This window comes from Festucalex cinctus, chromosome 5 (genome assembly GCF_051991245.1).
Source record: "Festucalex cinctus isolate MCC-2025b chromosome 5, RoL_Fcin_1.0, whole genome shotgun sequence".
In the NCBI taxonomy this organism is placed as follows: domain Eukaryota; kingdom Metazoa; phylum Chordata; class Actinopteri; order Syngnathiformes; family Syngnathidae; genus Festucalex; species Festucalex cinctus.
In genome coordinates, this window is record NC_135415.1 from 16,604,966 (window position 1) to 16,629,790 (window position 24,825).

Below are 24,825 nucleotides of genomic sequence, written 5' to 3' on the forward strand. Positions count from 1 at the left end.
TGACAGGAAACAAACAGTTGATCAGCGTTAACTTTAAGAGTGAGCAGATTTCGATGGATGAGCGTAAAATAGTTTAGGAGCGCGAAGCCATCAAGTACGGAGCTCGGAACTAACAGGTGATTTACTTTTGCTCTTTGCTCGTTTTTATGGTATCCTTTTCCCTCTTATTTTGCCCTAATAAGACTTCATTTCTTCACGAATGTTTGGGAAAGTTGATGCTTTGTGGCTGTATGTCGTCGCCTGCTGCAGTTTAACTTCACCCTGGAAGATAAACGAACTTTCCTTTTGTGTTTACAAACTTCTTTTTTCAACAACCACTTGACGTTGCTTTTAATAGGTTCGTTTATCGAATACCCGATTAGACGGTTCAACTTTACGCCATGCACTTTTCACTGGTCACTACATTAGGTACACCTGCACCAGCCAATGGCATCCATATTATTCTGCCATACTGACAGCCACTGTCAGAAAAGTATTTATTAAACACTTTATTGTGCTTAGGCTTTTTAGTAGTTTTGATACATGTAATTTCAATTAAACCAATGATAGATAATTTTAAATACATACCTACAGCAAGAAAGAAGAACAGTCACTCTGCAAGACTGCAATAGTGAATTAAATTCAAAAAGCAACTCCCTAAGAATATAGTATTCATTTGTAATAAATAAAAGTGGAACTAAAGCTATAAACAATATATAAATTAGAGTAACAGGTCCCCAAGTTCTACCGTTAACTGTATAGGCAGGGGCCGATAACCGGTTTGATTGTTTAACATAGTTTTAAAAAGTCGAGGTTTCATATCGTTATTTGAGGGGACTTCGAAACAGGGCTGATTGGCTGCTTGCAGAGTTGAGTAAACACTTTGAAGTTAATTTCCCCCAATTAACTTTTCCCCCCTCCTTAATTGTTTCTTAATGACCAAAGTAACCACGCAGAATGTCATCATACCACCTAAATTGAGTTCGTAAAGAAATGTATGCATTGTCTTTGTAACTCACTAGTAATGCACTCTGAATATTAATTCTCCAATGACTAGTATTGATGTAGCTGAGATCATAAATGTCTATGTTAGGGATACTATAACTGTAATCTCCCAAACCTCCTTTATTCATAAATTCTGGTGTCCCTCAGGGCTCTGTGTTTTAGGGCCTATGCGATTTTCTCTTTAATTCACTTAAACTATGATTCATCCATCCATGACTGCATCCATGTGTGTGCCCGTGATATTGATATTTGAATGATATTACAATGACAACTTGTTAGTCTCCTCTTTTTTTTCCATCACAGTTTTTTTTTTTTTTAATGAAACTTGCTAGTCCCTGGATCACATCAAGAGGTAAAAATAACTACTACTCATCGGTGGCGCTTCTTCTCCGCATGTAGGAATTTTTTCTGCTTCACCAGTCAATGTGTCCTTCCCTTCTCACGAAGACAAACTTTACCAAGTGTGTCTGGTTTTCACTCTTCATTTGGGATTCACAGTTAGAAAACATGGAGCATTCCATTTTTTTTTCTTCCCCCCCCAGCTTTCACTTGTCCCCTGTAACGGCTACCTCATCTCCCCTCGGCCACACTATGCTGTGGGTGTACAGAGCGCAGAGTTCATTCCTCCAGCTGGTCCTTTGGTTGCTGCCGCTTTTGCCCATTAAAAGCCTCACCCCCTCCCGGTGTCACCTCCTGTAGTTTTCTGGGTCAGGGGGAGGATTTCCCTAGGATTGCACTCATTGTCAGTCAGCTACTATGCAGCTTTCGTATTCACGTTAGGCGGACATTTATTGTCTTTGCCTCTGATAGAAGTACAAAGTTAAACTACTGGCAATGTTCTAAGAAAGAGTTAAACTTTCTTAACTGAATAAAGAATCTGTTTTTCAAAGCGATGGCTACTGTAAACAGTGTTACTCCATGGTCATTTTATCCGTACGTGAAAGTATCGCATTATAAATGACTTGCAAATGTGATTTTGAACGTGATATCTGCACTTGTGTCATGAGTGGATGTGCACAGACCTGCAGGTTGCCTCAGGCTCTTACACGTCTGCCCGGGAAGCTGCATTCTTTGCTTTTATTGTGTTGCTCAAGCAGGATATCATTGGTGTGTTTTGTTGGGTTTTGTGTCATTTACAAGGTGGCTGCAGTCACTGGAGTTCCCGGCGCTCTCAGATGAAAGGTAACGCCGCATAATTAGTCGAAGGAGGCCGTATAAGTTTAGGGTTATTTGAGAAACGCTTAAGGGGTGTTTGGTATGTTTTCAGAACATATTGTTCCTCGGCTTGTGCGGGTTTAAGTTTGTGGCTTTGCTTTGTTGTATCATGTTCTACTAATTGTGCATGCAGTAGTAGTAATTACTGTACATCTGGGTGCTGCATACAATACAGAGTTGTTTCTAATATTTTGGTTACTTTATTAGAAAATTGCAGTGGAACTTCCAAGATAGACCACACATCTGTTCTGTGACCTTTGTTGACCTGCAATTTGTTCAGATTTCCAACGAAAAGGCAACACATGACTGCATGGTAATTCAATTCTGTTGCTGACTGAAGTTAGGTTTGCTCAAATAGCATATTTGAATTAGCATAAAAATGAAAAGTTTTCTGTTTCAAGAACTTGATTAATTGTTGATTGTGTTTTGAAGCACTTGAGGCAAAATGGACTAATCCGCAATCAGCGCAGATTCTCTCTCAACTACTTTGCCGCCTCTGATCAATGAGCATTCAGAAATATAGACTCCCATTCCATTGAAAGTCGTAACACAATAAACAACAATTAACTGATGAATTGGTTGTTAACTTTCCCCATCGTCAATCAAACAAACTGACTCAAATGCAAATTACAAAATGCCTAATTTTAATCAAACGTCAAGTGTCGGGTTAATTTCAAATTTTACAACCTTCTCAAGTAGGGCTGCACGATATTGGAAAAACATGCGATATGCGATATACTTGCTGAACATAGCGATATTGATATTATTGCGATATTTAACATGTACCTAAAGAAATTTCATTTTTATTACCTAATGAAAGAAAAACATTTTTTGTGTGGCAAAATAAGCAACCTTAATGAAATTTTAGTTAATTAATTGTAATTATGTCTTGATAATTTTCAACTATTGAATGGCGATGCACATTTTAGTTAGCATCTGACTGGTCAAATTCATATAAAAAGCATAAAATTCCATATACAACTTATTGCATGCCTTTGCGATATCGATATTTTTTCGATATATTGTGCAGCCCTATTCTCAAGTGTCATTGTATTAGAAAAAGCATCGTATTAGAATGACAATGATTACTGTCTCATGTTTTCTCGGGAGTCAAAGCTGTGAGACAATGGTGCCGGTCTAGGTCTTGACAATAGTCTTTATGAATGGGAGAGAGAAGAGAGAGAGTTGTGGTGAGATAGGGGTGGGGTGGGGTGGTTGTCACAGTAAACTGTCATTTTTGGTTACTTTGTGCTTCTTCTTCTTCTGCTAATATGAGATGTCAGCATACCCCTACAGAGTTTTAAATATGGTTTTCCAAAATGAATTAGCCTAAGAAATGGCACTTCATCGTTTATAATATCATCTGTTCAAAGGTTTTAAAAATGCCAAAACAAATCACGTTGCTCTACAATCATTCAGAGGTTGTCTGTTACGTGAGCTTGGTTGGACTACTGCTCCAAATATTCATCTAAAATGTTGGGATGTAACGTAACGATATACATAGGTTACAATACCATAAATATCACAATATCAACCTCAAGTCACAATATTATTACTACACTATTGTGGTGAGGCTCCAGATAAACAAAAAAGCTCACAATATTGTGAAAAATTGAAAAATGAATAAATGAATAAATAAATAAAATAAAAATCTCAAAGGGGTGGGGGGTGGGGTATATATTGTGTTTTTGCACATAATACCAGCAGTGACAAAGATAGAAGCTTGGTTCTATCATGTCATGTGTTCCTATTGGCTCAGGGGTGCAAAGGATCATGGTCTATGTACGTAGTTCACAATGGTGTGTTCAGCTGAAGTGGGTGAAAACTATTTAAGATTTTAAAAAATATATTTGCTAGTACAACTGATTTATGGGCATTATAACCACCACAGTGGTCTAAACATTCCTAATTAAAATTAAACTGCACTAATAAACTAACCACCAGAGGGTGCTAGAACTTCACAAATGAAATGAAAACCTCACCTTTTTAACAGATGTGTTGCTTTTAATATTGTTTTTTGTCAAACCAAACCATGCGCTACTGCTGATTAATGAAGAATGTAAAAAGCTAGAAAGAAACTTATCTTGTGAAAGAAGCGGGTCAAGCCTTCCTTCTGGAAGTTTCGATTCTTATTTTGTCACAGAAAACAATAAAAAAAAAAGTTCAACCTGCAGACAGCCTGTAAATTGTGACGTAACTTTTGTTTCTGGCATGTAAATGATGGCTGTGTTGACTGAAACCAGCCAAGCCGAGTGTGGGCACCGCTTTGCCCACAGAGGCAAGCAGTTGTAAAGCATTCCCTCCCCTACTGAGCGAAAAAGAAAGTGGGTGAAAGGTTGTCGAAAGGGGTGTTTGTGTGTGCTCATTTATGAGGGAAAAATACCTGAGGTGGCGGGAGATCAGATTTTTCACTAAATAGTCTCAATGAACGTGTTTTCCCCTCCCTCAGGGTCATCCTCTTTTATTCAGTCAGGATATAAACAATATATAGTGACATGGTGAAACGGGGGTAGGGAGGAGGGGTCGTCACCCGCTCCTCCCCCTCCGCCGATCTTGCTAGCAGGGTGACGCTCGACTCACTTTGGATAGAAAAGTGGCACGACATGGCCGAGTGAGGGGAGGTGGGGATTTGGGGGCGACTGGTTTCAAGAGTACTTCCTGGTGTTGCTCCAGTTTTTTGTCTTTTTTTGTAGATGTTGTGCAGTGCCAAGTGAGTGTCCCTGCATGACTCGCTATTTCTTTTCACCCAGTTTCTCAGAGCTCACTTTCGTGACTTCCTCAACATGAACATGTAAAAATAAATATAGATATAAATAAATACAATTCTTAAATTAAATTTTATATTAAAAAAAAATATTTATTTTGAAAGTCTAGGATTAAATAATTATATGAATCCCTCGTTTATATCGGGTATTGCAAAAACTACCCGCGATAATGGAAATCTGCTTTAATTAAAAAAAAAAAAAAAAAAATCCCGTTAATTATATATATATTTTTTTATTGTTTTTTTTGTTTTTATATGATTTTTACTTTATTATAAATGCTTTTTCATTCATCATATATGTCCTTTTTTTCCATTTACATTAATTTTTCCATTACAATTTTTTTAAATTTACTTATTATACAACAGCATATATTTTTTCTTTTTTTTTTTTTTAAGTTTTTTTTTTTCGTTTTTGTGTGACTTTTAGTTTATTATGAATGCTTTTTCATTCATCATTTGTTTTTTTTCCATGAAAAGTATTTTCTATCTCAGGCATGCAATGTCATGGAGTGACGGGACAGACACTGTTGGAAAGGTCTTGTTGAGACCGTACTTCCCCGGTCGGACGTAGGATTCGAGAGATACGACCGTGCAAAAAATAAGCAAGCCAAAAAGCACATTAAAAAAAAAAAAAAAAAAAAAACACGCTGTGAAAAAGCCACAAAACAGCGAAACATGAACCCGCGATAAACGAGGGAACACTGTCCAGGAAATTATTAACTATTTAATACTACAATGCTACTACTAATATAATAATAATAATAATAATAATAATAATTGATATTTAATACTTACTATTTATTAATTGCCTAAGGCCTCTAGTTTGGAAGTCAAATATGTTTCGTGAACTAAATGTCCTTTTCTCTCGTTATGATTCAGCTATGCATTTCCAGGAGTGGTTACAGTCACTTCGATCCAACGTAGCACTTAAAGTTAGCGAATCGGACCAGGCTGGAGACTGGAGTCTGCTGCCATCCCTGCCTTCGTCCTTCTCGCTGTCCTCCTCGTTGTCCCTGCTGGGTATCGGAGCGCTCGCCTCCCTCACCGCTTACTGGCTGGTGACCCGTCCGCGCCCCATGCGCCCTCCCTGTGACCTTCAGGCCCAGTCCGTAGCCGTCAATGTGCGGTAGTGTCCGATATGCGTGGATGTGCTCGGCTCGGTGTTGCTTTGGGATCTTACTGTCGTAGTGTTGTTGCGGCAGGGGGATCCCAGCTGCAGGCGATCGGCTCTGCTTCAAGACGATTCGCTGCTGGAGTTCTACCATGACGACACCAAGACGGCTTATGACATGTTCCAGAGAGGCCTGAGGATCGCAGGTGGGACATTCAATAAGTCATCATTGTATTGTTTGTTTTGCCCAGTCCAGGGTGTAACCTCGCCTCTCGTCATGGAGCTCAACTTCCCATCACTCACTTCACAGCCTTCTTTAGATAGCAAACAAGTTTAGATGGCATTTTGGGCCATTTCTTCAGGACATGATGAATCAATAACCAATTTGCCCATCTAGATTTGAGCCTGCAGTATCAATCCTACAGATGGCTCCCCATCAGCGACCCAGTTTGCTGTTTGCAAAATTAAATCAGTTGTGATTGGGCCCTAGAAGGTCATCAGGGTAAGCGGAATGAAGGCCATTGCGACATTGGGATGTATTGAAAGATATATTTGAGCTGATATATTGATTACAAAATCATCACTCAAACATCAATCTGTACCTTCAGAGCCTCTTCAATTGAATGGCTGAAGGGAAAAACAAAACATAGGAGCCAATGGGAGCATTTTGTTCAACCGCGTAATGGGTTTTATCTCAGGAGAGGTACTCCTATAAATCAAGAACTATTGGACTGCATTTTGACATGCAGTCGATATGGACACTAGAGATAGATATGTTTTTTTTGTTTAGTAGTTAAGGAGGCCGATAACTGATATTTGAAGCCGATAATCATTTTCAGTAAAAATGAGGAAAATATATTGGTGTCAATTTTATTTATTTTTTTTTACATATAAATGCTAATCTTGACTTTGTTGTAATGTCTTAAAACATTTAATGATTATTGAACAATTTTTCAAAATGTAGAAGTTTTTTATTATTACTATTTTATTTTAGACAATATACTTCATTTTAAATTTCTAAAGAAAAAATGTTCAGGGTGCTCAGGGTTCATTACATCTGAAAAACATGAAATGGAAACTGGAAACACATTTCCTTTGTTTTAATGTTGAAGAAAAGGTTCAGAAGGTCAACAACATCTCTTATAAAGTTAAGTGAAAATTTAAATAAATAGTTCCCTGAGATTAAAATGGTTTTAGCTTTACTTTATATCAGCCGTCAGATTAAAAATAAATAAATAAATGCCAATACCAATATTAATGAAAATGCCCAATATCGGATTATCCCTGTGAAAAGAGGGCAGAATGTAAAAATATGACCTATGACCTGTACATGTCAGTGGAAACAAAAACAAAAAAAAAACAAAATGTGTCCTGAGGTGAAATATTTCAAAATGTGGTTGGTAACTGACTCAAATAACCACTGCCAGTAAATGGACTTTGGTGTTACTTTTTAGGTAATGCCCCGTGTCTTGGCTTTAGGAAGCCGGGCCAACCCTACCAATGGATATCCTACACGGAGGTATGACACACGTGTTTATATCCTGAACCGGCTCACGTTCTTCTTGTTGTCATTGTTGTGTGCAACCTCTTGATCCACTTTGCCTTTTGGACCATTCAGGTGGCCGAACGAGCACAGGTGCTGGGTTCTGGTCTGCTGACTAAAGGCTGCAAGCCCAACCCAGAGCAATTTGTTGGTATATTTGCACAGAACAGACCAGAGGTACAGTATGCTTGCATGTTTTTATGGAATTATTCTTTAAAAAATAGATAAAGTATTATATTCATCATAGACTCTGCGTTTGTCGTTTGGGCATCATTGATTTTGGCAGCTTGTTTGTGTCCTTAAAATGTATTTACTTTTATAAATCAATACACGGCGAGAGGAGACTGCAGGCAGTGACTGTGTGTCTCAAGACGGCCATTACTCATTCAAGTCGTCTGCTATAATCTTCATTTCTATTATACACGACAGGCAGGACCATTTTCACCGACTAAAAAGGGCAAAACTATTATTTGCTCTATTTCAACCATGAGATTAGCTCCAAAACCATAATTATATTTTCCCCCAGTGTCTTTGTTTGCTTTGGCTGACATTTTTCTTCACGTTGAAAGGATTATCTGACTGACTGATAAAAAGTGCTGCTTTGTCTCCCTCTGTTGGTGGCAGTGGATCATTACAGAGCTGGCCTGCTATACTTACTCCATGGCCCTGGTTCCTCTGTATGACACACTGGGGCTGGAGGCCATGATTCATATTCTTCACCTGGGTAAGACGTCCTGAGTGTAGAAATAAAACCACAAGATTAGAAGGATAAGAGTCCATTTTTTTTAAGAGATACTGTTAAATGGATCAAACTCACAGCCGTGCTTGTGCGTCGGACTTTAGCGGAGATCTCCCTGGTGGTGTGCGACCGCGAGGAGAAGGCCGCCTCCCTGTTGGAGAATAAGGAGAAGGGCGACACGCCCAAACTCTCCTGTCTGGTTCTCTTCGAAGACTTCAGCGAGGCCTTCGTGGAGAGGGCGAGGGGTTGCCAGGTGGAGGTTCTCAAATTGACACACCTCATGGTGAGCGGGCACCGTGCACTCACACGTTTTTTTTTTTTTGCATTCATATTCATATGTACGCTCATCCTTCTTGTGCATATTGCAGCATCTGGGAAGGCAGAACCTCAAAGAGCCTTTGGTGAGTTTTCAGTTAGGATAAGACTCTCAGAATGGATTTATACATTATGAGTGACACAATTGCATGTTTTAGTCTCATGTTGAGATATGGATTATAACAGTAAAGCTGTAGATGTCAATCAGACCTTGACACATGTACACATACACATACAATACCAAACACTTTGGTGGATGTTTTTTTTTATTTTTATTTTTTTACGTTAAACCGGACATGGAGATCTGCTGTCAAGTGTCAACCAAGAATTGAAGATAACATTATCTCAAAACGTCAGGCCCTGCTTACCACGAGTAGCAAAAATCCATGAAAAGTCACCCTAACTTTAATTATGTTTTTTTTCCCAGAGAAAAGGGGGCAACAGGTCGAAGAAAACACAAATACAGTAATCACATTTTGAAAACGACACAAACACATTTAAATAATGTATCATATGCATAACCCTTATCAGGAGCCCACTCCACTAGCATGGGAAACTCCAAACTGAGCTGCGCGCGATGCATCAACTGACAGAATACAATCGCCAGTCATGGACTGACAAACTAATAGAGACTCTCTGATTGGCTGAATTAGTTGATACGGATATTTCATCATGTCACGTGGGATTTGAACTCAAAACAATGCTGTAGAAATGCCAGAAAATGGTGAAAATACAAAATTAAAAAAAAATAAAAATAATCGACAAATAAGGCTGTGCAATTAATCGAAATTCAATTACAATTATGACACTCCACAATTACCAAATCGGCATAATCATAAACAAAAATAAAATATTATTAATGAGTTGTTTAAATTAATATAGTTGCACTTTTTTTTTTTTTTTTTTAATTTCAAAATGACTAATAAATCATGTTCGGTCCAAAAGGAACTTGCATAATTTTAGTGTTTCAAATAAATGTATTCATTTTTATATTTTTACATGTTTAAACATTTGCACCAAAAAAAAAAAAAAGAAAAAAAGATTGTCCTAATCATGATTTCAATTATTACAAAATTAATCGTAATTAATATTTTCTTCATAATCGAGCAGCCCTATCGTGACATAACAGACATACCATAAGCAGTGAAAGTCAGCACTCTCGTCAAGGAAAATCATGTAGATGACAAATAAAAGGGTACCTAAAGGGACCCCTGGGGAACCCCACCAGAGAGGGGAGCAAGAGTGGAGAATGACGTTGCCTTACATCCTCAACTCATTCACTCCCAGCCATTTTCACAGAAGCAATCCCCTTTTGACTGATTTTACAAGGCCCACAGAATATTGTGTTCTATTGCTATAAAAAAAAACATGGAACCTACCAAAGGAAAGATTAAAGTCTCTTCTTTCATCTGTTTCTGTTTTGCAGCAATTAGCATTAGAATATAGCTAAGTTTCATTATTATTCACAAATCTATGTAGAATTGTGAGTAATTAAGCTTTTTTTCAACATGGCCCTGGTTGATCTCCTTTGCTCTGCCGCCACCTGCTGGCCGTTTGTGTAATAACTACCATTTCGTCAACCGTTGCAGTTGAGAGGCTGCATGAAAGCCTTCTGTGTGCTCCAGCATAAAAAAACAACAACGTATAAATATGTCTTTGGGACACTTAAAACGTTTAAAATAGAACATATGTTTTTGGGAGCAAATGAGTTAGTGGAAAGGTCATTAAAAGCTGAATGCCATCAAAACGGCCAAATAAAATTGAGACAGGGTCAACAAATTTTTTTAATATTTTTTTTTAAAGCACATTTCTAATGCCCTCAGTTTTTGAAGAATTTAAAATTTGACCACCATTTGTGTGTGGAAAAAAATTAAAAAAATCTTAGTGTTCCCACAATAGATACAGGCACTAAATCAGAATTAGCTATTAAGTTTAGCAGTGTACGCTTCAGGAGTTAGTGGAGGTGGTCTGTATTGATATTCTTTTATTTCTTTGCGCTTTAGCCCCCCCAGCCTCAAGATCTGGCCGTGGTTTGCTTCACCAGTGGAACCACAGGTAGCGCCCAATCACAGCAGCGTTTTCACGAGCCCAAAGCGCACGGGACGCGCCACTAATGTCTCCGTTTGTTTACGTGCAGGCAAGCCTAAGGGAGCCATGATCACCCACGGCAACATCGCCTCCAACACTTCCTCCGTCATTAGGATCCTGGAGGTCTGTCTGTCTGTCTTCCATCCCGCCTCCTCCCACAGCATCTCTTCATGTCTGCTTGGTGTCTGTCCCACCCCCCTCGATTTCCTCCCCGCTGTGTGTAATGCTATGATTAACTGAGTGTTTGATTGGCCCTGTGGCTGCGAGCTGCTTAAACTAATTGCCGCTTTATAGACAGTCTGCTGTCAAGAGAAAAACAAAATAAACATACAAGATGTTTGATTGCCTCTCAGGCTTCATGTCTCTCTGGGGGACTGAAACGTTTCTCTCGTTATTTTCCCTCTGCCAGGGATCCTTCGTCATCCGACAAGAAGACGTTTCCATCTCCTACCTGCCGCTGGCACACATGTTTGAGAGGATGATCCAGGTGGGATCATCCTAAGACTAATGATCAATTAACTGATTGATTGTTAATTACTTGTGGCCTGAAGCAATTGAGCAGCAAAAGCGCCGTTGATTCAATCGCAACTGGTTCGCTGTTAAAAGTAGCAAGATGTCGGTCGGGGAGGCTATGAAGGGCCAGAAAGGGCATAACGTGTGAATGCGTTTCAATTAGTGTGTGAACAAAAACATTTCAGTAGTGAGTGTGAGAGTGATTTAGTAGTGTGTGAGAGCCGTTCAGTAGTGTGCAGACGTGAATAAAAAAAAAAAAAAAACAGAACGCCTGTGAGCATTTCACTTGTGAGTGAGCAAAAAAGAAAATTAAATGTGTGTGAGAGCTTTGCAGTGGTGCATATGAGTGTTTCAGTAGTTTATATTAGAGCATTTCCGTGGGGCATGAGTTTTTCAGTGGTGTGTGGGAGTGTTTCAGTTGAGTGCAAGAGCCTTCCAGTAATTTGAGCGAAAACAATGTCAGTAGTTGTGTGAGAATGGTTGTATGGGAAACAGTAGCTTGAATGAGGGTGTTTTACGGTAGTTTTGTGTGGAAAAAGTGGTTCAATTGTGTATGAGAGCATTTCCGTAACATATACAGGTATGAGCGTTTCTGTGGTTCTGCGTGAAAGCATTTGAGCTGAAAGTGAGAACATTCAGTAAAGAGCGAAAAAAATTCTCAGTAGTTTGTGAGGGTGTGCTTGATGGTAAGTAGTGTGTGAGAAAGTGTTTCAGAACTGCGTATGAGAGCATTTTAGTAGTGTGTATGAATGTTTCCGTTCAGTAGAGAACAATTGGGTATAGGGGGAATGAATACAAGTAAAAAAAAAAAAAAAGTGAGAGCATTTTAGTAGTGTGTGTGAGATAATTTCAGTAGTTAGCATGAGAGCATTTTACTAGTGTGCTTAACAGTGTTTAAATAGTATGTGAGTTTAGTGGTGTGACAGAGGTTATCAGTAGTAACCTGAGAGCGTTTTGTAGTATGTGTGAGCCTGTGAGGGTTTTCCAGTAGTGTGTATGAAATCTTTCAGTAGTGCAAGAGAGTCTTTTAATAGGAGTTTAAAACATCCTGTTATTCTATCCTTTGAAAAAAGTGCATTCTGTTGAAAAATTAAAATGAGCCTTACTTGAATGTGTTCCCGTGTCAGGTGTCCATGTTCTGTCACGGAGCTCGAGTGGGTTTCTACCAAGGGGACATTTCCCTCCTGATGGACGACATCAAAACACTCAAGCCCACCTTCTTCCCCGTCGTGCCCCGAGTGCTGAACCGCATCTACGACAAGGTGGGTTTTACAGTTGCATCTTTTTATTTTATGTATTTATTTGTTTAAAAAAGTCGTCTCCCTGTCCAGATCCTGGGCTCGGCGACGTCTCCGCTGAGGCGAGCGTTGCTTCACTACGCCGTGAGGAGGAAGCAGGCCGAGCTCAGCAGCGGCGTCGTACGCAACAACAGTCTTTGGGACAAACTGGTCTTCAACAGGATTCAGGTCAGCGGAGACAATCGACGACCTCATTACGTATTATTAGAGAAGTCGATCGAGGATCAGATGTTGCCTTCTCCATTTTGTATGGTTTCGCTTCAGTTTAGTTTTACTGTTATGTTTATGTATTTTTTTTTTTTTTTTAAATATATGGAATATTTGTTGAGTGCAACATAAAACAAAAGGTGACTAAGTATTGTGTAAGAAAGTAAACTACAATTCTCAAATGATTGGCCTTCCTTCTCCTGGACTGAAATATCAAAAATAAATACATTTAAAATGAATGCTGAATGCTCAAGACGAAAACAAAGGACGTTTTCGCTATACAGTGTTCCCTCGTTCATCGCTACGGTTATAATATATAATATAAAATATCCATGATAAGTGAAACACCCAGCTTTAATTTTGACATTTATTATAAATGTTTTACAGCTGTGAAACACCTCACCACACACTTAACACGCTTTTTTTTCACAGAGGAATTTACATTTTTCTCTCGCTTAAACATTCTCTGTGTTCAATCCTTCATAAATAAATAAAAAAAGGTACACTATTGTTAAAAAAAAAAAAAAAAAAAGCATACACCATTGCATCAAAAAACAAAACAAAAACAAAACAAAACAAAACAGTTAAGGCCACAAAAAGTGACCCACCTTATAACGAGGGAACACTGTAATTATAATTTGAGTTAAAGTTACATAAGATGTAGGTTACCTTAAATTTTTTATTCGGTTACCTTAATTTTTTTTTTTTAAATAATTTTCTTTTTTACGTTATTATTATTATTATTATTATTATTATTATTATTATTATTTTTTTAGTTGGGTAACCATAATAAAAGGTAATTTGACCCCCATTTTTTTTTTTTTTTTTGGTAACCTGGAAAAAAAAAAATCTTAAAAAAAAATATGCTAAAAAGCATTTAATAAGCATTTTTTTTAAATGAAAAGAGTAAATGGGGATAAATCTAGAAAAAAAAAAACTTAAAGGGATACATGACTCATTGAACAATTTTCAGCAATGAAAAGTTAATATTTTGTCCAGAATTAATTTGATAGCTTCATTATTTAAAAGAAAAAAAAAAAAACTTTAAAAAGAGTCATTTTTCTACTTGCTGTCGACTGATGATGTCACCAACTGTGCTGAGGAAGTAGGTAACGACCAATCATGTCTCAGTTTACTGACCACACCCAAAAAAACGTGTGCCATGATTGGTCGTTACCTACTTCCTCATCACAGGGGATGTCATCATCAATCGACAGCAAGTAGAAAAATTACTCTTTTTTTTTTCTTTCTTTTTTTTTTATTTTTTTATTTTTTTAAAGGTATTAATTGTACATGAAAAATAATGAAGTTACCACATTCATTATAGAAAAAAATATTAACTTTTTACTGCTGAAAATTGGTCAATGGGTCAAGTATCCCTTTAAGAAATATTTGGAAAAAAATGACATCTCTGCCCCAACATCTTGAAGCAAGCTGCCAATTCAGCACTAAACATGCACTAGCTCGATTACGTTCAGAAATGAATCAAACAATGTTTTCCCTCCAGCTTTTAAGCGGACATTTTCCTGACCAATGTGTTTCCGAGAGAGCGAGCACGAAGCAGCTTGCAGCGCGTCCACCATGTTGTATTGAGAAGTTAGTCTGAGATGCTCGCCGAGCTCTTCCAGCGAGCGGTTGCCAAAAGCAAGCGCAGCATATTGCGCCTGTGGGCGTGTATTGGAGACACGCGCACGCTGGCAACTCAACATTTTGGCTCGGCGGAGGTCGATGGGAAAAAATATGCTCTGGCTTGTGGTTGAAGTGGGATTTTCTTCTGGTTATTGTTGGTTTCAAAAAATAAAAAATAAAAAATCACATGGCTTGCTTTTTGTTGCAGGCCAACTTTGGAGGAAATCTGCGCTTCGCCCTGACCGCATCAGCGCCCATTTGCCCCACGGTGCTCTCCTTCCTCCGAGCCACTCTGGGATGTCTCATTTTTGAAGGCTACGGCCAGACAGAGTGCACGGCGGGATGCACCTTCTCCATGCCGGGAGACTGGACCGCAGGTTAGGCCTGACAACCGGCAAATCCATCAAGGAAAAAAAAAACATTTTTGACATTTTTTGTCTAATTACTTTTTATTTTGTTTTGACTTTTGTTTTTTAAAATTCATTTAGTTTAGTTTTTACATTGGGTTTGTTAGTTTTTATTTTTCAAAAAGTCTTTGTTTTAATTTTAAATTCAGGATTTCATGCAGTACCAATTTGACTTTTATATGAAAGACATTCCCAGAAGCAGCAATGCTGCAAAATAGCAGAGACTTATTTCTCTTACTTGGTGCATTAGTAAAAATATGAATATTTACATTTATAATTGAAACTAGTACAGTTACATTAATCATGTATGTTTTATTGAACATGACCTGATTAAAACCATAAATAATAATTGAAATCTTTTAACCACTGTGCTATTTAAATAACGTGGCAAAAACACACATTTAGATTTTTTGTGGCAGATTTTATATAAGAGACACAGCCATAGTACATAATTATGCATCCACGTTTTGTGTTCCCCCCCCCCAATTCTTACATTACTTATTTTAGGGAGGTATTTGGCACATTAATTTACAGGGGGGAAAGCTGTATTAAAAGTATCGATTCATGCTTTGATGAATCAATATTGGGCTAAGGAACATGGACTCGATATTGGTATATCGATATTTTAGACCCAGCCCTAATAATTACAGGATAAATGTTAAAATGCAGTTTTAGCTTGTTTTTTATAAAGCACTCTATTTTTTTTGTTTTGTTTTATTAACAAATTTTTTATTTTATTTTTTTTCAAATTTTTGTTAGAGTTATTTTACATACATACATATTATGCATGGTAAATATTTTTCCATGGACGTCCGGTGACACATTATAGTGCATGTTTGTCAGGACACGTTGGCGCTCCTCTGCCCTGCGCGACGGTCAAGCTGGTGGACATCCCTGACATGAACTACTTTGCAAAGAACGGCGAGGGAGAGGTGAGATGATAGCAAACATCTTACAGTGGAGGATAGACTGTAAAAAGTTGCCACACTTCCCATTTGTAAGGTTTCAGTGGAAAAAATAAATAAATAAATAAGTGAGAAAGCGTTCCCCCCCCCCCATCACTAACTTGACGAATAATCAATGCATTCAATTGGAAGGGACAAAAGCTTTTAGAGAGAGACTCTTACCGAGGCTAAACTGTGCAGATCTGTATCCGTGGTCCAAGCGTGTTCCGAGGTTACCTGAAGGACCCCGAAAGGACGGCACAAGCGTTGGACGGCGACGGCTGGCTGCACAGCGGAGACGTGGGCCAGTGGCTTCCAGTACGTATTTAATCTAAAACGCAAGACCGTCAGCTTTGTTTTTTGTAACTTTGGTTGGTCATTTTGTAACAATCAACACTCACCTGTTGCCGTTTTGCCATCAGAACGGGACCCTGCGCATCATTGACAGGAAGAAGCACATCTTCAAGCTGTCACAGGGGGAATACATCGCACCGGAGAAGATCGAAAACGTGTACACGCATTGCACGCCTGTGCTTCAGGTCTTTGTGCACGGAGACAGTTTACAGGTAGGGCTGCACATCTGGCAAAACAGTACATAAAATACAAAATAAGCAACAAAATAGATTTGTCAAGTGCATTACTATGTTTGACATATTGAAGACTTAATCGCCACCATCACCCTACCATAAAAAATTAGCTAATAACTCACAGCAGATTATTTACAGTATATAGCAAGTACATTTCATATGCATTTATCTTGGGACTGTATTCAAAATAGTCACTATAAAAACATACAGTAATGATAGGTTTCTCCTTGGCCACCAGGGGGCAGTAGAAAGGCCAATCCAAACTTACTTAGACTTACCGGTACTTACCTTCCTGGATGTAGCAAGCCAAATCATGGGGCGTTGTCATGCCTTAAAAAAACAACAACCCCAACCCCCCCCCCCAAAAAAACCCTCAATAATTCATGTAATAAAACTGACATTTTAGGGGTTAAAATCCCCATAATATTTTTATTTATTTATTTATTGTTATTACACGTTTGGTAAAGCCTTATAAGATGTTTAAGTGATTTATGATTTAACAAGATATTTTTGGTCATTTAAGATCTCCAGAGGATGCAAAATACATCGGAGTATATGTAAAAGATATATAATGTATGTGTGTGTGTCACCTACCTTTCAAAAAAAAGTTTCAAGGTGCTTTACAATAAATAAATAAATTTAAAAAAAGAACAAAACAAAAACATGTTAATTGATTATTTCCCTGTGGTCAGTCTTATCTGGTAGGCATAGTCGTCCCCGACCCTGAGGTTTTTGTGGCCTGGGCTAGGCAGCGAGGTTTTGCAGACTCGTATGAAGAACTGTGCCAAACTCCTGTAAGTAATACAAGAAATATTATTCACGTTTTGCCACACTTGTCGCTAAAATGTCAATGATGGTATTTCTCCCAGGATGTGAGGAAGGCAGTGTTGGAGGAGATGAGAGCGATTGGGAAGGAGGCGGGCCTTAAATCCTTTGAACAAGTGAGGAACCAATCACCTTATGTTCCACCCTTTGTGTTTCACTTATTTAAATGTTTTATAATGACGGCATCATTGATGCTAGTGTCAATAGCCCGTCTATGGAGTTTTGAATTTCGTGTTAGCATGAAGCTAGTGTGAACAAAGTGCCAGTGTACTGACCTGCCCGCTTGCGTTCCAGGTGAAAGACATCCACTTGCACCCGGAGACGTTCAGCGTGGCCAACGGCCTGCTCACGCCCACGCTCAAGAGCCGACGCGCCGACATCCGGCGGCTGTTCCAGGAGCAGATAGCCGACATGTACGGCAAGACGGCCGTGTGAGGAAGGCGAAAGGGGGGTCACGTTGGAAACGTCGAGCAAGTGCCTAAAAATACGTTTAACTCCACTAATTTCCACACGTTTGTTCAAAATGTCATGTGTATATTGTTATTCTCCTATCTAATGGGACCAAAAGTGTCATTCTGCTGCTGGTGTTTGTACTTACAAAATGGCAAAACCTTTTTTTTGTAACTTTCAGTGACACATTTCATCACTTGATGTTTTGTTTCCAGGATTTTTCCAAGTCTCACTTGTAACAAGTCTTCCTCTTCCCTTTGTTGTGAATTTGCCCTCGTTTGGTTTCATAAACCTCATGTGAGCCACTGAAACCAAGCGGCAGCCACGTATGTGTTGTAAATATCATTTTTGCGTCTAATAAGTGGACACTACTGACTCGTTTAGTTCAATAAACAGAACGTACAAATTACACTTCTCACCTGTTTGGTCTCCCCCCTTTTTATTTTTTTATTTTTATTTTTATTTTTATTTTTTTAAAAGGACACTCACTTGAAAGTAAAAGGACACACCAGAAACAACCATTCAAGAGAGCAAAGAGTTGTCATTTATTTTCTGACTGAAAAATAAGAAACTGTCACTGAACATATCCCATTCAACTAAAATACAACCTCTTATGCTCAAAGTCATTACTGACTAATGGAGGGAAAAAAAACCTACTTCATTGTTTCAAAGGAGTATGAAGGTCACAATGAAAACAAAAGGAGTAATGTTGAGTAAAATATTTTTTTGAGCAAGTAGATGGTGAATAAAATCCCCAAGATTTACAATTAATTTTTTTTTTTAACCTAACCTGATCTTATCCTGCTGTTAAAATCCTGTTTTGAAGTTATAATTTCACAACAAAATAACGTCATAGTCTGTTAAGATTTTGTTTTCATTGTGGCCTTAATACTCTACCAAAAATAAAAACAAAATATAAACCCTTCATGAGTTAGAAAAACGTTAAAGTTAAAATAAACAATACAATAAGTCAATGACAAGGCAACTGTATGACACAATAAATTAACAAACGTAAGAGCACCCAAGTGTGCATCTGTGACCTCTGACCCCTTTTAGCAGTGATTTCATAAGACAGTCTTGGACGCTTTTAGAATGAGTCCTTTTTCCTCACTAGAGGGAGCCCTTGGCTTGATTTTTTTTATTTTTTTGCAGCGTGGCTGAGAGCGACAACTGTCGCCTGTCGACTTGCTCTTGTAGCTTATTGCATTTTGCGGCTTCATGCACCACAAACATGTCAACATATTTAAAAAAAAAAAAAAAAAAAGTCTAAGCTTGAAGTCCCTCTTCCCATGACAAAAACTGTGGAGACCTTGCAATTAAAAACACATTTTCTGGAATAAGATTGAACAATGTTATCACCATACTGTGCTACAATTGTTGTCAAGTAGTCTGGAATATAAAACAAAAGCATTATTACAGGAGAGGTTGGAACACATTATGAAGTGATATCTGAGATGCAGCTGTTTTGGGTCGTAATAGCATTGGAATGGCCCCACAACAGTATGTTTAAGAACAATGGCAATTTATGATTTAATTACCATAAATATAATTTATTCTAAAATAATTACACACAAATCTTAATTTAGGCTTGAATATATTAACATGGATTGTCAACATATGTATCAGGATAACTACTCACACTTGTTAGGTGCTGCTGTTTTGGTTAGCAACAGACTTAAAATGAGCTAAGCAGACTTTGTCTCAAATTAGGTGCCTATTAAAGTTTTGGACACTAATGAAGAACAGCAGTAGTAAGTAAGCATTTGCCGGACTTGGCTGATGGCTTTTTGTAAACGTGGCATCTGATCAAACAAGTGGTGAGAAGGACTAACCGGTTAAAGTCGCAACAGCGTGTCGGAAACGTTGGACGTGTCAGTCGTCGGCCACAATGGAGAGCGCACGCAGCTCGTTGAGCTTGGCTTCGCTCTCCCTCTGCCGCTGCTCGTCAGTCAGGCCCGCCTGGTCGATCTGATCCGTCAGATCGCTGAACACTTTGTACATTTCCGTGAAGTACACCACCTGCACAGAGGGAAACCATCTTTTAGGAATATATATATATATATATATATATATATATATATATATATATATATTAATTTATTTTGACTCTTCCCTATATAAAAAAAATATGAATATATATATATATATATATATATATATTAATTTATTTTGACTCTTTCCTATATAAAAAAAATATGAATATATATATATATATATATATATATATATATATATATATATATATATATATATATATATATATATATTTATTTATTTATTTTCTAAATCTCATGTTTTTGTTATAGTGGATGCCAGGATAGTATGGCTGCAAGGTAAACTTACCAAGTTTATATGTAACAATTTTTTAACAACAACATCATGCAAATCAACCTGCGATTGTGATTGGTTAGCTAGGATCCAATCATCAACCAGAAGTGTTGACGTCATCCAAATTATGCGTTTTTATTGGTTTAGACACACAAATATGTCATGTCAACTGCAATCATCTATGGGTCTGAAGGGGTTAAAACTAAATCAATCAATCAATCAATCAATCAAATAATATATTAGGGATATAAGGATAACGGAAATATCGTGAAATTGCGATATTAAAACTGCCACAATATATCGTCGTCGTCACGTCACGATATTATAAGCAGCACATGTTAAAGTCAGGTTTATTTCCATTTTTGCAGTTATAGCACCCTCTGGTGGCTAGTTTTTTAGTGCAGTTTTAGTGCAATTTTCACAAGGCATGTTTTGGCCCTTCTATGTTTCAAATCCGCACTAGTGGTCAGATGAAGGGGAATGTAATTTGCTTGTGAACTGTGGAGGAACTCAATGTGGGCTTGCATTAGCAAATAAGTGCCTCAATATAGAAATTATATTTATATTTTTTTTAGTTCTAATTATAATTTTGTATTTTTCATTGCTGTATTGTACAAAAGCACAATGTTTTTTTTCCACAATATAATAATATTGTGACCTTTTTCCCCCACAATATCATGATAATTATCGTATTGCAATATCGTATCGTGATGTTTGGATATCGTTACATCCCTTTATATACATATATATATATATATATATATATATATATATATATATATATATATATATATATATAAATAATAAACAAATTAATAAATAAATACATAAATTAATTAATTACTGATATATGACCATGTTATTGTTGCTAAAAACTTTAACCGGTCTTCCCAATTTAGAAGCATACTGTAAATTCTTAGCATGTGCTCATAATCCAGAAACAAAGACAATCACAAGGAAAAAGGACCAAAAAAAAAATCATCTTTTGTATTGTTTTTTTAAACGAACCCTCAAGCGGCAAGAGAAAGCAAAACAAAGCGTCGTTTGATAGACGTGCGTACAGGTGGACGGGTTGGGACTAGAGCATCCCAGCGAGCGCGGCTGGACGGCGCTCATGCGTCGCGAAACAAAGTCGGCCTTTGTGATGCTTGCTGGCTGGGAGCGGCCGACGGGACGGGAAGGGAGCGGAGGAGCGAACCGAGGGGAGGTCCGCTGGCCCACCCACGTGCGCCTGCATGTGTGCAAGCCCTCATTCGTGGGACTCAAACGGACAATTACATTTCCTGCCGAGGGGCCGCGTCACTCATCCCGAGCGCAACTTACACTCTTTCATTTGGAGATTTTTTGAGAATTGAGCACATTGAAAGATTCGATTGTCCTCGTGCTGCCAGTTCAAAGCGACGATTGAGATAATATTGTTTGTTCATCAGGAGTGTGCCACGGAGGAAATTGGGGGGGGGGGGGGGGGGGGGTTAGCTGCTAAGGCTGCGCCGGACGGAGCCAGCCAGACGAGGCCGCAGTGTGGGCCGCCACTTGGGGGGTTAATCGCATTAGCGAGGAGACACACGCCACCAGGCGGACACGCTCACTTACTTAGCGGGCGGTCAGAGGGCGTGACCGCGAGTGGCGAGCGACTAACCTGCGCCCGGATGAGCGCCTCGAAGCTGGGCTGGAAGTAGTCGATGCGGCTGTGGTAGAACTTGGGCATCTCGTCCAGCAGCTGCTTGTTCTTGGCCTCAAAGTCTTCCCTTACTGGTCGCAGCTCCTCTCTGGCCTGCGAGCGGGCAAGGCACAAGATGATGTCATTTTGCAGGACGGCTTTTTTCACAGTGAGAGATTCAGCCAGATAACACAGAGGAACAATTTTGAAGAAAAAAAAAGGTCACTTTGAGCTTTTTTCTCTCTCCACAGCTTACCCACCACATAAACAAAATGGCACTGATTAGCTGTAGAAAGACTGTAGTAAGAGCTGACTACGATTAGACTCATCTACAGCTACATTGTAACTTGTTTGTGCAGTCACAATTTAAAGTGTGGTGAGAGGTTAGAGGTCAGTCACTATTAATATCTGCAAAAAGAAAGCTAGCATCGTAGGTATTAAGAAGATTACTGCTAGCTTGTCACATAACCTTGTAACCATTTTGCTTCATGCTTTTTTTTTTTTTTTTTTTTTTTTTAAGTTTTCATAGCTTTTAACTATTCTCTTAGTGTTTTATTTACATACTTACACATTTCTTTCTTTCTTTTAAAGAAAACAGGGATCCTATAGCTCAAAAACTTCACGATAGAGAAAAGAAATGAGATCAGATTCTGCACTGAAAAATTGGTCAAAAACAGCTGTCAGACCTAACTCAACTTTTCCCTAGTGTAATTTTAACATCAAGAGATTATAAGATAGTGAACAATTCTTAAAAAAAGGAACACAACTGTGAAACAAAACAAACACATTTTGTGACAGCTAAGGCTGTTTGAAAGCGCTATATAAATAAAGATGACTTGACTTAAGCAAACCACTTATAAAATGAGCTATCATAATGGTAATATGCAATGCAAAACATCATAGACAGGCTGATTAAGCGAGCAGGGTTTACTGTACCTTTAAACAATGGTTATTTGAACACAAATGATAGCAAGTTAACACATGCAGACAGAGCATTAAACTCTCAGAGGCATATATTCTTTATCCTCTGAGAAAATCATCTAATATTACTGCAGCTAAGTTGTCTCCGCGTCGCCATTACATCTAGGTGTATGTATTATACTGACCTCTGGTGGCCATCAGAATGAGCAGTACGGTGCCCATTGAATTATAATGATGAAAACGGTCTTTTTAATTATATTACAACTGTATGTTTTCATTAGGAACAGGTGAGTACTGGATACCAGGCCTTATTTCAATGTACGCATTTCAAGATATTAGAACTTTAGACTGAGGCGGCACGGTCGCTGAGTGGTTAGCACGGCCGCCTCCCAGTACTGAGGATTCGGGTTCGAGTCCAGGCTCCGGCCTTCCTGGGTGGAGTTTGCATGTTCTCCCCGTGCCTGCGTGGGTCTTCTCCGGGTACTCCGGTCTCCTCCCACATTCCAAAGACATGCTTGGCAGGTTAATTGAACGCTTTGAATTGTCCCTAGGTGTGATTGTGATTGTGTGTGTGTGTGTGTGTGTGTGTGTGTATGGTTGTTCGTCTCTGTGTGCCCTGCGATTGGCTGGCAACCAGTTCAGGGTGTACTACCCAATACCAGCTGAGATAGGCTCCAGCACCCACTGCGACCCTTGTGAGGAATAAGCGGTTAAGAAATTAGAAGAATAACTGTCATTAATTTCATGCAATTTTAAGGAAAAATGTCCTTCTTAGAAACAAACAGTAACAGATACTTCAAATTCAGAAGTACTAGGGGTACTGGTACTTGTATATGTGACGACAAAAGTTGATACTCGTACTGGTATTGTTTACAATAAAACAACATCTCTAGTTTTCACAAAGTAAAATATTGTCGAGTACTATTTAGTGTTAAAAAAAAAACGTTACAATTTTATTGGTCGGTATTTTTAGGTTAAGTCAAGGCACACCATTGTATTTATCTTTTTCGTTTTGTACAATAAAACCATTTTGTGGAGTACTCTAACTAAATGACTCTAATAAGTTGTTGTATCCCCATGAGAAACCCCCCCAAAAATGTGACATTACCAGTTGATATCGGACAGCGACGTTATGGCAAACATAGTTGATCGTCACCAAAGTCAGCACACGCGAGCGAGGCGTCACTGGCGTCGGCTTTTTTTGTGCAGAAAGATATTTTGCCTAATTCCCACGGAGAAGAGCTGCAAAAAAGGCTGTAATCACGACCACAGTGAGGAGGAGTGGGTAATGTGGGCAGACTTGGCTGTGAGTGGACTCCGGCACCACAGAGCTCTGCGTGTGTGAATGTATTAGTGGGTAGTCAGTCTACTGTAGACACCCAACGCACGATGAATATGCGAGAGGGTGAGACTTGTTATGGAGGGGAGAGAGACGCTATGTTTAAAATGGAGCATATTGTTGTTGGTGATTTTTTTTATTTTATTTTATTTTTTTATGGTTTCTTCACCTCAGCGAGTTGATTCAAAAATGAAATGACATCCGCGTTATGTTTTTTGTTGGGATGGTCTCTTTAAGTGCATGGGGATTGAAAGGGCAGGCGTGCAGGGCCCTCTTCAAGTCTTTGTTCCCCTGACGCTGCTTTTCTCAAATGTGTGTGGGTGGGCGGATCTCCATGCGAGGATGTGTTAGCGGCAATAGCTGCGGCAACGCTATCTGTGAATGTACGCGCTCCGGTAATGGCCTCACGTGCACGTGTGTGCGCGGGTCTCCCAATTCTCAATTACATGCCTGTAGATGTGCAGCAGTGGCTTTTTGAAAACTTGAGGGCTGGCGTGGGTGAAGGAGCGCGCTCGTACTGTAACGTGCACACACACACACACACACGTTCGACTATTTTTGTTCCAATCCAGTCGGCGTTGGTGTCTTTTCCCAATCGGCTCTTCTGCTACAGAAGACCAAAACCGCCAAAATTATGTTGTGTAATTATAAATACATTTGTCATTTATTAGTCATGAATTTATTATTTATTCAAATTAATGTATAATTTATTTATTTTTTTAATTTGGGCAGTTTTGGTCCTCCATACCATACCTCCGCAGGCAGAGGGCGCCGATAAAGCGCATGCATACCTGGTGCAGTTTGACCATGACAGGCCCGGTTTTCTCTTTCTCTTCGTACTTCTCCACTTTGGACTGCAGGCGCTTGTAGTCCTGCAGGGTCTGCTCGCGACGTTTCACCGCCATGTTGAGGCTGGGGAAGACGGCGCCGTACCTGCAGGGAGAACGTCACACAATGA

At 38.8% G+C, this 24,825-nt stretch overlaps 2 protein-coding genes and 2 long non-coding RNA genes across 6 annotated transcripts in view; 1 reads left to right on the forward strand and 3 right to left on the reverse strand.

Moving 5' to 3' along the window:
* Nucleotides 1-26: 26 nt before the first annotated feature.
* On the forward strand, nucleotides 27-18,022 carry acsl2 (acyl-CoA synthetase long chain family member 2). Of its 2 annotated transcripts, none has more exons than XM_077521457.1 (20): nucleotides 27-116; nucleotides 5,843-6,084; nucleotides 6,166-6,280; nucleotides 7,529-7,593; nucleotides 7,693-7,794; nucleotides 8,242-8,341; nucleotides 8,461-8,639; nucleotides 8,725-8,757; nucleotides 10,675-10,726; nucleotides 10,809-10,882; nucleotides 11,169-11,246; nucleotides 12,400-12,534; nucleotides 12,604-12,738; nucleotides 14,615-14,783; nucleotides 15,657-15,745; nucleotides 15,959-16,075; nucleotides 16,180-16,323; nucleotides 17,037-17,138; nucleotides 17,214-17,285; nucleotides 17,464-18,022. In XM_077521457.1, the coding sequence occupies exons 2-20, from the start codon at nucleotides 5,845-5,847 to the stop codon at nucleotides 17,602-17,604; spliced, it is 2,142 nt and encodes a 713-aa protein (XP_077377583.1). In that variant the 5' UTR covers nucleotides 27-116; nucleotides 5,843-5,844; the 3' UTR covers nucleotides 17,605-18,022. The 2 variants fall into 2 exon arrangements, with proteins under 2 accessions (XP_077377583.1, XP_077377582.1); XM_077521456.1 differs by lacking the exon at nucleotides 27-116 and adding an exon at nucleotides 1,974-2,166.
* On the reverse strand, nucleotides 3,890-13,860 carry LOC144018857 (uncharacterized). Its single transcript, XR_013283545.1, has 4 exons — nucleotides 8,435-13,860; nucleotides 8,275-8,351; nucleotides 6,144-6,267; nucleotides 3,890-6,057 (listed from the first exon to the last, which is right to left on the reverse strand). It is a non-coding gene; the product is annotated as an uncharacterized LOC144018857 (long non-coding RNA).
* LOC144018856 (uncharacterized) lies at nucleotides 14,045-16,690 on the reverse strand. The gene is made up of 4 exons (XR_013283544.1): nucleotides 16,633-16,690; nucleotides 16,159-16,337; nucleotides 15,941-16,088; nucleotides 14,045-14,790 (listed from the first exon to the last, which is right to left on the reverse strand). It is a non-coding gene; the product is annotated as an uncharacterized LOC144018856 (long non-coding RNA).
* The window catches only part of bin3 (bridging integrator 3), a 32,172-nt gene continuing 24,060 nt past the window's right edge, over nucleotides 16,714-24,825 (reverse strand). Inside the window, exons 7-11 of one of the 2 annotated variants that reach the window (XR_013283543.1) lie at nucleotides 24,659-24,800; nucleotides 21,587-21,721; nucleotides 19,452-19,638; nucleotides 17,445-17,556; nucleotides 16,714-17,136 (exon numbers count right to left, since the gene is read on the reverse strand). Coding sequence is in view for 1 of the 2 variants with exons in the window: in XM_077521462.1 (XP_077377588.1) it covers nucleotides 19,492-19,638; nucleotides 21,587-21,721; nucleotides 24,659-24,800 (424 nt within the window). In the remaining variant the exon portion in view is untranslated. Of the gene's footprint in view, nucleotides 17,137-17,444; nucleotides 17,557-18,140; nucleotides 19,639-21,586; nucleotides 21,722-24,658; nucleotides 24,801-24,825 lie in introns of those variants that run through there. The other variant, XM_077521462.1, reaches the window with a different exon arrangement.